The sequence below is a fragment of the Nycticebus coucang genome, chromosome 16 (genome assembly GCF_027406575.1).
Source record: "Nycticebus coucang isolate mNycCou1 chromosome 16, mNycCou1.pri, whole genome shotgun sequence".
Classification (NCBI taxonomy): domain Eukaryota; kingdom Metazoa; phylum Chordata; class Mammalia; order Primates; family Lorisidae; genus Nycticebus; species Nycticebus coucang.
In genome coordinates, this window is record NC_069795.1 from 71,956,019 (window position 1) to 71,965,616 (window position 9,598).

General features: G+C 45.1%; 1 protein-coding gene and 1 pseudogene across 1 annotated transcript; one reads left to right on the plus strand and one right to left on the minus strand.

Moving 5' to 3' along the window:
* The first annotated feature begins 435 nt into the window (after positions 1-435).
* Positions 436-8,786, plus strand: LOC128567459 (protein mono-ADP-ribosyltransferase PARP14-like). Its single transcript, XM_053564634.1, has 3 exons — positions 436-632; positions 3,358-3,491; positions 8,763-8,786. The coding sequence occupies exons 1-3, from the start codon at positions 446-448 to the stop codon at positions 8,784-8,786; spliced, it is 345 nt and encodes a 114-aa protein (XP_053420609.1). The 5' UTR covers positions 436-445.
* LOC128567783 (60S ribosomal protein L17-like) lies at positions 2,119-2,673 on the minus strand (annotated as a pseudogene).
* Positions 8,787-9,598: the final 812 nt, after the last annotated feature.

A 9,598-nucleotide genomic window follows, 5' to 3' on the forward strand; every position in this document is an offset into this window, starting at 1 on the left:
TAATTACACTGTTGAAAGAAATCCCCACAAGGGCAACAAACATTTTAAAAGGGTCAGGGTTTGCAAACCATTTTATTCTCTGGTAAAGTGTCGGCTTATGGCAAAAGTGAAACTATCCTCGTGTTTGTTCAAACTCTGGCGACCCAAAGCTGCTGGTTTTAGCTGTGAGCTGGGTGAGTGCCCGTAGCTTGGGCTACGCTGGGCGCAGGTGGAGGGAGGCCTGATGGCGGGGGCTGCGAAGGACAGCCCTGCAGCCCAGGACAAAGGTGCCGAATGGGGGTGACTAGCTCAGTCCTGCCTCAGCTGTTTACAGCTCAAGACGGGAACTAGAGGTCGGTAGAGTTTTCTAGAAAAGGAAAGCGAAACAGGCAACGTCAACCGCCCAGAGTAGTGGGGATGCGCGGGTCAACAGTCAGGACGGAGGGATGCGCAAGCTGAGCCTAGGATGGCTGAGTCCGGCTCCTTCCCGCTGCTGGTCCAGGGGTCTTGGGGCCCCGACACCCTGAAGAACTTGAGTACCAAGTTGCAGATGTACTTCCAGAGCCCAAAGAGATCCGGCGGGGGGGAGTGTGAGGTCCGGCAGGACCCCGGGAGCGCGTCCCGCTTCCTGGTGCTCTTCCACCCGGAGGACTGTGAGGGGCGCCGCGGGGCTGGGCAGAGGAGGGGTCCACCCTGCCCTCTCTCCGGGGATTGGGGCGGGGGCTGGGCCGGGGCTCGCGGCGGGAGGATCCTCCCGGCTCCTGCAACCCTAGAGAGGTGCCGGGATGCAGGGCAGAGCGGACTCGGAGCGCACGCTGGGCGCTGCGCTTCCACGCGCGTCTCCGCCCTGCCTGGAAGTGATGGAGCAACCGCACCAGCGAGCCCGTGTCTTAGGCTTTTTTCTTCTGTGTTTCTCTGTTGTTGATGGTTTTGGTGGAGAAGAAAGTGGTTAAGGGGCGGCGGCTGTGGCTCGGGGGGTAGGGCGCCGGCCCCATATACCGAGGGTGGCTGGTTCAAACCCGGCCTCGGCCAAACCGGAGGCTGAGGCAAGAGAATCGCCTAATCCTAAGAGCTGGAGGTTGCCATGCGCTGTGACACCATGGCACTATACTGAGGACGACAAAGTGAGACTCTGTATCAAAAAAAAAAAAAAAAGAAAGAAATGATAAAATAAAAAAGTGGTTAAGAAACACAAGGAGTCAGGGGGATTCCTCATGGTTCTTGGAGATTCCCGGTGTCCTAGGGTTACCTGGGTGAGAGGTAGAATCACTGCCTAAATCTAAGGGTGTGGTGTAAATATGGAGCCGTCTTCTACATCTAGGAGGGGGCGGCAGCCAGCTGTGCATGGGCACATAGCGCCCTGGTTGAGAACCTGCTGCCGCTTCTTCTCGCCTTCTCACAGTGGCCCCTTAGGACTAACTATGAAAACATCTGCCCTCCTGGCAAAGAGTGAGATTACAAACTGGCTCTGACCTACATCCGTGGGCCTTACCAGGAATATGCCATCAGAACGCACCCGGGTAACCCAACGTTCATGCTGGAGCCAGTCCTGGGAGCAGCAGGGCACTCCAGGAAGTTCCCTTTCCACCTTCTGACTCTGTTGACCACGCCTCTTCCTTTAAACTCACTCATTCCTGGTTCTCCAAAGTCTGAGATACAATGATGTTCATTTTTATGTCTTTGGCTGCTCCTTCTTATAATTTACATTTTAATAGCTCTGCAAGGTGTTAGCAAGTGCATTCACTGACTTCATTCAAGTGAGGAAACTGAGGTTCCTGGCAGAGTTGGAATTTGAACCTAGGTCTTTGGACTCTTTATGTGTAGGGTTCAGTTGCTTCGCTAGAGTCCAAACTGTCTGTTTTCTTGTTTCTACTCCTTGTACTATCAGGTGTGAAATCCTTACCATTACAAGCTCAGGAACTTATTGGAAGGGCTTTCTAGGTTTTCTAAGGAGGCCTCTGGTTCTCTTGGCCACCTAAATTGCCTTCCTAAAAGATGATTTTCTTCCTGCTGTTTCCCAGCACCCCATCTTCACTGGCCATCTATGGGATGTTTTACTTTAGTTCACTTTGGTGTAGAATAAATAATGCTACCTTTTTTTTTTTTTTAACTGTTATTTGCATTTATTTTATGTTGCATCTATTTCCGTGTCATAAGTTTTTGTTTCTTCAGTTTCTTCTGGGATATCTTTTTCTTCTGTGCTACCTCTTCTTCTGGTTTGGGAACAATCTGTTCTTTTTCAGTAAGGATCATCTCAATGTGGCAGGGGGAGCTCATGTATGGGTTAATGCGACCCTGAGCTCTGTAAGTTCGGTAACGCATCTTGGGTGCTTTGTTCACTTGGATATGCTCAATGACCAGAGAATCTACATCTAAACCCTTAAGTTCAGCATTACTCTCTGCATTTTTAAGCATAGGCAGCAAAAATTCAGCACTCTTTTTGGGCCACCAACCCTGTGTCCAGCCCCACTGTTTGGCCTGGGTACACCTACCTACTCCACCATTGTAACGTCAGAATGGTACACATTGTTTCTTTAAGGTGACGTCCTTCAGATACTTGGTGGCTTTTCCTATATGCATACCCTTGATGGCCTGGGCAGTTTCACGTGTGTTCTTAAAGTGAACACAAAGATTTGAGCCTCTTGACTTGCATGACTTTGTGGGGTTTTCTGGGTCAAGTGAATAGCGAACCATTTTCACTGATCACCTCAGGCCGCTTAAGGGAAGACAATGCTACTTTTTTGAGTGCCTGCTGAGTGTCAGGTTTTTGGCAATGTTTCTTCAATTTAATATTATACATATGGCATGTGAACAAAACAACTTCGATTAACCTTATTAAAAGACAAGAAGACTGAGGCTTTCTAAGTAAAGGGTAGTAGGCCCGGTGTGGTGGCTCAGGCCTGTAATCCCAGATCTTTGGGAGGCAGAGGTGGGTGTATCTTCTGAGCTCAGGAGTTCGAGACCAGCCTGAGAAAGAGTGAGACCTGGTCTCTAAAAAATAGCTGGTGTTGTGGCAGGGGCCTGTGGTCCCAGCTGCTTGGAAAGCTGAGGCAAAAGGATCACTGGAGCCTAAGAGTTTGAGGTTGCTGTGAGCTATGAGACCACAGCACTCCACCAAGGGCAAAGAAGTAAGACTCTCTCTCAAATAAATAATAAATAAATAAATAAAATAAAGTGTAGTAAGGATTATGCTCACTATTAACAAATAAGTTTAAAGATAGAATTCAAATCCATGTCTGCTTGCTAAAGTTCTGTTTTAACTACACCTGCCCTCTCTTGGATTGATGATAATGAAGCCTATAGAAATCACAGCTGAATTTTGTAAATAAAGATTGCTTGTCACGTGGCCTTTTATCTTTTCTTTGTTGGACATTTCAGTCCGGCAGAGGGTTTTGGCAAGAAAGAATCACGAGTTAATATGGCCAGGAAAAGGAACTTTCAAGTTAACTCTCCAGTTGCCCACAGCCTCAGATAAAGTCCATGATGGTGTAGAAGAGAAAAATTTGACTGAGGTAGGTGAACTGAGGGGGGATGAAAAGGGGATTGGGGTGTTCTTCTAAGGTGTGTGAGATGGGAAGCTCAAAGAGGAGAAAATAGTGGAATGAGAAGTATGAATCAATCTGGGGTGAGAGAGGCAGATTGCCAGTGTAGAGGGAACAAGGGCAGGGATAGGGCAGTGTGGGATAATGAGGAGATGGCACTTTTTGTTTGATGTTAGAGACCTTTGGAAAAGTTAAGACTTGGGAGTGATAATAACAGTGGTTTGGGATGTAAAGCTTTGGGTCTGTTTCCCCTGGGTTCTTTATAACCTGGAACTTGCTATATTTGTCTTATTTTTATGTCATTTTGAGGAAATAGCAATCCATACTACCTGTATTAAGTATTTCTTCAGTTGTAAAATGGAATAGTGATAGAGTGATAGTATCCAGCTTCTTGGATTGTTAGATTGCTATGAGCATTAAACGAGAGGGCGGGAATAAAGCACAGGGCACGGTGCTCGTCACATAGGAAATACTCAAATGTTAAACTGGGAAAATCACGGACTAAGTTGTTTTCTGATTTCAGTCTTACCCCATTACCCAAACAATTGTTGTTAATCGAGGTTTCTGTTATTTGTGTCTCATTTCCATCAGTGATATATGAGACTAGCCAGTGAATATGCCCCTACACATAGCCCCAGGTGCATTCAAGAAAACAGATGTTCTGAACTCCCCATTGTAGTTTCTGTTTACCTTGCACTTGCAGGCTGGTGCATTTTCTTAATGTAAAGACATTATGACTAATTTATTAATGCTACCTTATTGTTTCGGTTTCAGGAATCCAAGTTTAAAGAAAATGTCAAAAAAACAGGTAAGGGCTCTGTGCCTGTAGCTCAGTGGCTAGGGCACTGGCCATATATGCCAGGGCTGGCAGGTTTAAATCTGGCCTGGGTCTGCTAAACAATAATGACAACTACAATAAAAAGATAGCCAGGCATTGTGGTGGGCACCTATAGTCCCAGCTACTTGGGAGGCTGAGACAAGAGAATCACTTAAGCCTAAGAGTTGGAGGTTGCTGTGAGCTATGATGCCACAGCAGTCTACCAAGGGTGACAGTGAGACTCTGTCTCAAAAACAAAAAAACAGGTAAGATCTCAGTAGAGATGACTCTGACCAGGCAGTTTTGCTTTTATTAAAGCACTTGAGGGAGTCATCCCTCTCTTCTGGACTAACACGATGCAGGATTTATTCTGCTTGGAGCTGTCGTGGGCCACATCATCTACCTTCTCTGAGGCTGCTGTACAGAGGGTGGAGATACGCACCCTGTTGAGCTATTAGGTCTCAGGTCGGAGAGATGGAACAGCTCTCCGGGAGCTGGAATATGCCTTGAAATTGAGAGGAGGGCAAAGCAGTGCCTGGGAGCTGGTGCCAAACTGGCCCATCATGTCACCTGATGTACTAAACACGCAGCTAGTGTCTGTAGCTAAGCATCCTGTTATAAAGGGGAGGACATGACCCAGGCTGCATTCAGAAGGAGAGATAAAGTGGTGGTTACACCCAAATTTGAGAGGAAAGGAATTAGAAATAATGGATAAACACTGTCCTTTAAAATTGGAGTTGTCTTAGGACATGTAGTTTTCTGCAACTTTCTCTTTTGAAAACACCACTAGAATATGAGAGCTGCGTTTACTTTGGATAGGCCTTATAGATTGTTTTCCCGTAATGCACACGTACAATTAAACCGAATATATATGTGGCTTCCTTAGGAAGGTCAAGAATCTTATGTGAAAGGAATTTTTTGTCTCTTTAGAACAATTCCTGCTTTCCACCGTTTGGATTTGGAATTGGCCTGCCCACTCCCAGTGTTTATTGTTGTGACCCCCTAATCTTTACCTTTTTCTTGGAAGATGTCTAAGTACTATCCTCTCAAGCTCAATTTTAGAGCAGGAAGTGGTTTTTATATGTTTATCTTTATACTTGTGCTGTATTTCTAGATGTAAAGCTCAATCAAGTCTGCATTTCTTATGGTTTCATGGCTTTTACCCCAACTCTGTCTCACCCAACTTACCAGTGCTTATACCTCAAGTGCGTTCTCACTGAACCCCTCTCCACCAATTTTTACATCCTAGAGATTTTAGACCTGTTTTCTAACCTGTTTTCACCTGATTCAGACTCTAAGGATAGTAACCAGCCAGCAAGTTGAATGTCCTTCAACAGGTAATTAAGTTGCCTCCTTTGAGAGATGGGAACAGGAGGTCATCTGTTGGATGGCTACTCCATCTTGAATCCTGAATTCCGATATGGCTATAAGGCTAGAACTCTTGAAATTAATTGGAGTGGGATAGACATTTCAGAACTGAGCCAATGTGGGTGGAGCAGCTAGAGAATAGATCCTGTATCTCAGGGAAGGACAAAGTGGAGGATGCACCACCGTGAATGCACTAGGCACGTCTGAAGCTAATGCAGAAAGTTAAAAACTGAGATGTCTCAGGAGTTCATAGTGCAGAGAAAGGCACACGGGGGATGTGAGCTCTGAGCCAGTGTCGAGTTTCAGCTTAAGCTTAGTTGGGCTGGGTCTAAAAGAGAGAAACCACTACTAGAAAGATCTTAGCAGATCCAGGACAGGAGCAGAGGAATACTGGTTACCTGTGGTTGGCAGGTTCTGGTGTTTCCAAATCTATATCCCAAGCCGGAGTTCCTTCTGAATTTTAGAACTTTCATGTAAACTTCCTTTTGGAAAGTATGTTAAAGCCATTGTGCCCCAAGACCCCTGAGTCATCTTCTTGTCTCATTTCTCTTAAACCACAGAATCAGCCTGCCCTTCACATACTAGAAACTTCAGGCATCTCTCCTCTGTAAGATTTCACGTCTGCTGGTTAGGGAGACTTGTTAATTTTCTTCTAAATCCTTCCCCACCCATCCTTCTTTCACCAGAGACCCTCCCTTTTTACCTCTCAAATCCAGCATAGCAGAAGCCACCTGCTTGCTTGCTCTGTATCTGGTACCTTCTGAAATTGCACCAGTCCTTTGCAATACCCTATACAGGGTATATAAATGTCCTGGCACCCTTTTCATGGGAAGTGTCCATGACTTGCCCTTACCACCAACTGTGAGATAAAGTCCAGACCATATTCTGGACCTAGGCTGTTTTTCTGTCCTTGCTTCCTCCATCTCTTCATAAAAATGCTCCTTTTGTGCTCCTCAATCAAATCACCATTTTCTAAGTAGTCTGTTGCAGTCACATGGCTCTGCCTCTGCTTTTGCTGCTCACACTACTCTCTGTCCCACTTCTCTACCCAATTCTGTTTGCCTTTGAATTGCTGCTCAACTTCCTCCTCTTCTTGAAGCCTTTCCATGGCAGCCCAGTCCCCTATCTCTTTCTAGGATCCTGGCTTGATTGTTGATGCTCTTTATTTGTCAGTTATCAAGCCTCTCTTTTGATGAAGTTTTAAATAGAGGGTTATAAAACTCTACTGCTGGTGAGACTCCTACTGTTCAGTTCACTTAGTTCAATACCCTCATTTTATGATTAAGAGACTTGCCCAAGGTCACATGCCTAAGAGTAAGAGTCATGGTTTTAACATATATAGCCTCCTCCCTAGCCAAGTAGTTATTTTGATTTGCCATGCCTGTCTCATTTAATGCTAATGTATGTTGTTATTTTATCCTTAAGCTATTTTGTATTCAGCATGAGCGTATGTGCATGGTGTCATATCCAGGACACAATAAGATGATCTAACTGTTATAACAGATGACTGCACAATACAAGTTAGTTTCTCCTTCACATCACAGTTCAGTGTAGTCAGCAGCTGGGCTGGTAGGGGCAGTATGGATGCATCATGCACTCATTCAAGGGCCCAGGCAGCTTCCAACTTTTGACACCATTGTCTTTAATGTGTGACCTCTAAAGTCACTGTAAGGAAGAATGACACCAGTGTCTTTAATGTGTGATCTCTAAGGTGACTGTAAGAGAGAATAGGAATTCATATAAAGGTGATTTATATTGGCCACGCCTAGAAGTGGAACTCACCACTTCTACCACAGCCATTAGCTCCTTCAGCACTGCTGTAGCAATGAAACTGCAGGAAATTTGAGAAATGTTGCCCAGGAAGAAAACAAAATAAATGTGGTGAGCACAGGTATTTTACTCTGCCACAGTAGACATTTATACATGTTTTTTCCCTTTCTCCTTCTTCTTATATACCTCCATGAGAAAAATCTGTAAGTTTTTGCATTCACACCTCTCTGTACATGCAGTGTCTTGAATATGACAAGGACTCCAAGTGAAAATGGTTCACAGGGTGTCTAAAGATTGTATCATACACACCAGGCTTCACTGGAGAATGGAGTGAGAGTGATCATGCATGTCCCTTATGGTCAGCAATGGAGAGGGACAGGCCAGCGGGGGTGACTGCTGCTCAGTGAGCTTGCTGTATACAACTGCTCTCCCAGCCTTTTCACCTTCCATATGTCTCCCTTAGTCACCCACTGCAAGAGCTCTTTTTTCTCTTCAGCGATGAGAATTTACTCCTTTCTGGAATGTGATGTGGTGGAAGATTCCCATGCTTGAGCGGGGTCACATAGTCTTGCTTTCCTCCAGTGACCCAAGCAGCAAATCTCCATCTTATTCCCAAACATTTCCTGAGCCTCGATTATCTTATGTACCATCTTCCAGCAATACAAGGGTAAATGAACATGTGCCTTGCTTCTGAGAAGCTTAGTTCAGTAATTATACTGTAATATGATGCCGTGCTAGAAAAACATGTCAAGTGCAAGGAAGGATACAGCAGATTCCTCAGAGAGACAGGCAGAAAGGGTATATAATAAAATTGAACTTCAATTGTGTATAATTTTCATATGAAATTCATATATACAAATAGTCTAAGAATGTAAATCATTTCATAAGTGGCTATTTCTTTACTTAGGTATGTGAAATGAATATTTTTTTCTTATTGCTAATGATTTTGGACAAATTTTAATAATTGATCTCCTTAAAGGTTAATTTATATATCTCCCAGGAATAAATAAAAATCTTTTTTCCTCTTAATGGCAATGATCTTAAAAATAAAAAATTATTTTGTCAACATGAAAAAGGAAGAAAATTGAACTTAATAATAATAATAGACAATTAAATACTACATATCGCTTTAATTAAATAAATGGGACACCATCCAAAATCCGTTTTAATGTGAGTTGGTGAAGAAATTGGGAAGGAAAGAGATCTGTATCTTATGATCACTTACTTTGCTAAGACTATGATAGATAATGATAATACTTATACTTCCTTTGTTTCCCCAAAATCAGAGGTGTCAAAAGAACTGGATATAGGGGAGGAGACAAGATGGCTGACTGAAGCCAACTTTCCACAGAGGCTCCCGTCCAGTAGGAGAGTTAAAGGACAAAAATTCAACAAGTAACCTGGTGGATTTGAGCTGCACTAAGAGAGAAGGTTGAAGAACGCACGTCAACCCCGCTGAGGTGAGCTGCAACCACAAGCATACAAACAAAAGGTACAAAATCCATCACCAAGCGGACAGGAGTCCCCTCCCCCATGAGAACGGCTCAGAGTGCCCCACAAACAACTGGGCAGAGTTCAAAGGTCCTCCCACTACACTCCACGGGAGAGACCCTCTAAAAACTGGACCTACCTCCACTATTAGGGTGCCACGGCGTCCTCCTGCCAGGCATAAAATGGTATAAACTGTATATAGTCTCTACCTGGAATTCTGAGCTCCCAGCACTCCCCTTCACTCACACTGAGGTCTGGAGGCCAGTCCAGGTAAGCGGAGAGGGGACTGCACTGGAGTGGCGGTTCCCTGAGGCACAGTGCGATGGCCGTCTTTTGGTGACAATACGGCCAGGCATAAAACTGTGTAAAGCTGTGTGTGTTCTCTGCCCACAACCCCAGGCTCCCAGCACTCCCTGTGCTCCCCTCTGCTCTCGCTCCAAGGTCTGGAGGCCTGTCCTCCAGGAGTCCAGACTCTTGGGCGATTCCTCGACCGGCGTAGACAGTGCCCGGCTGCAGCCGGTCGATGCAGACTCTGGGGTACGGGAGCGGAGAGAGGGCAGTTGGCCGGAAGGGAGCTGCACTGGAACAGTGGTTGCCTGAGGCATAAAACAGCAGCCCTCTTTTGCTAGCA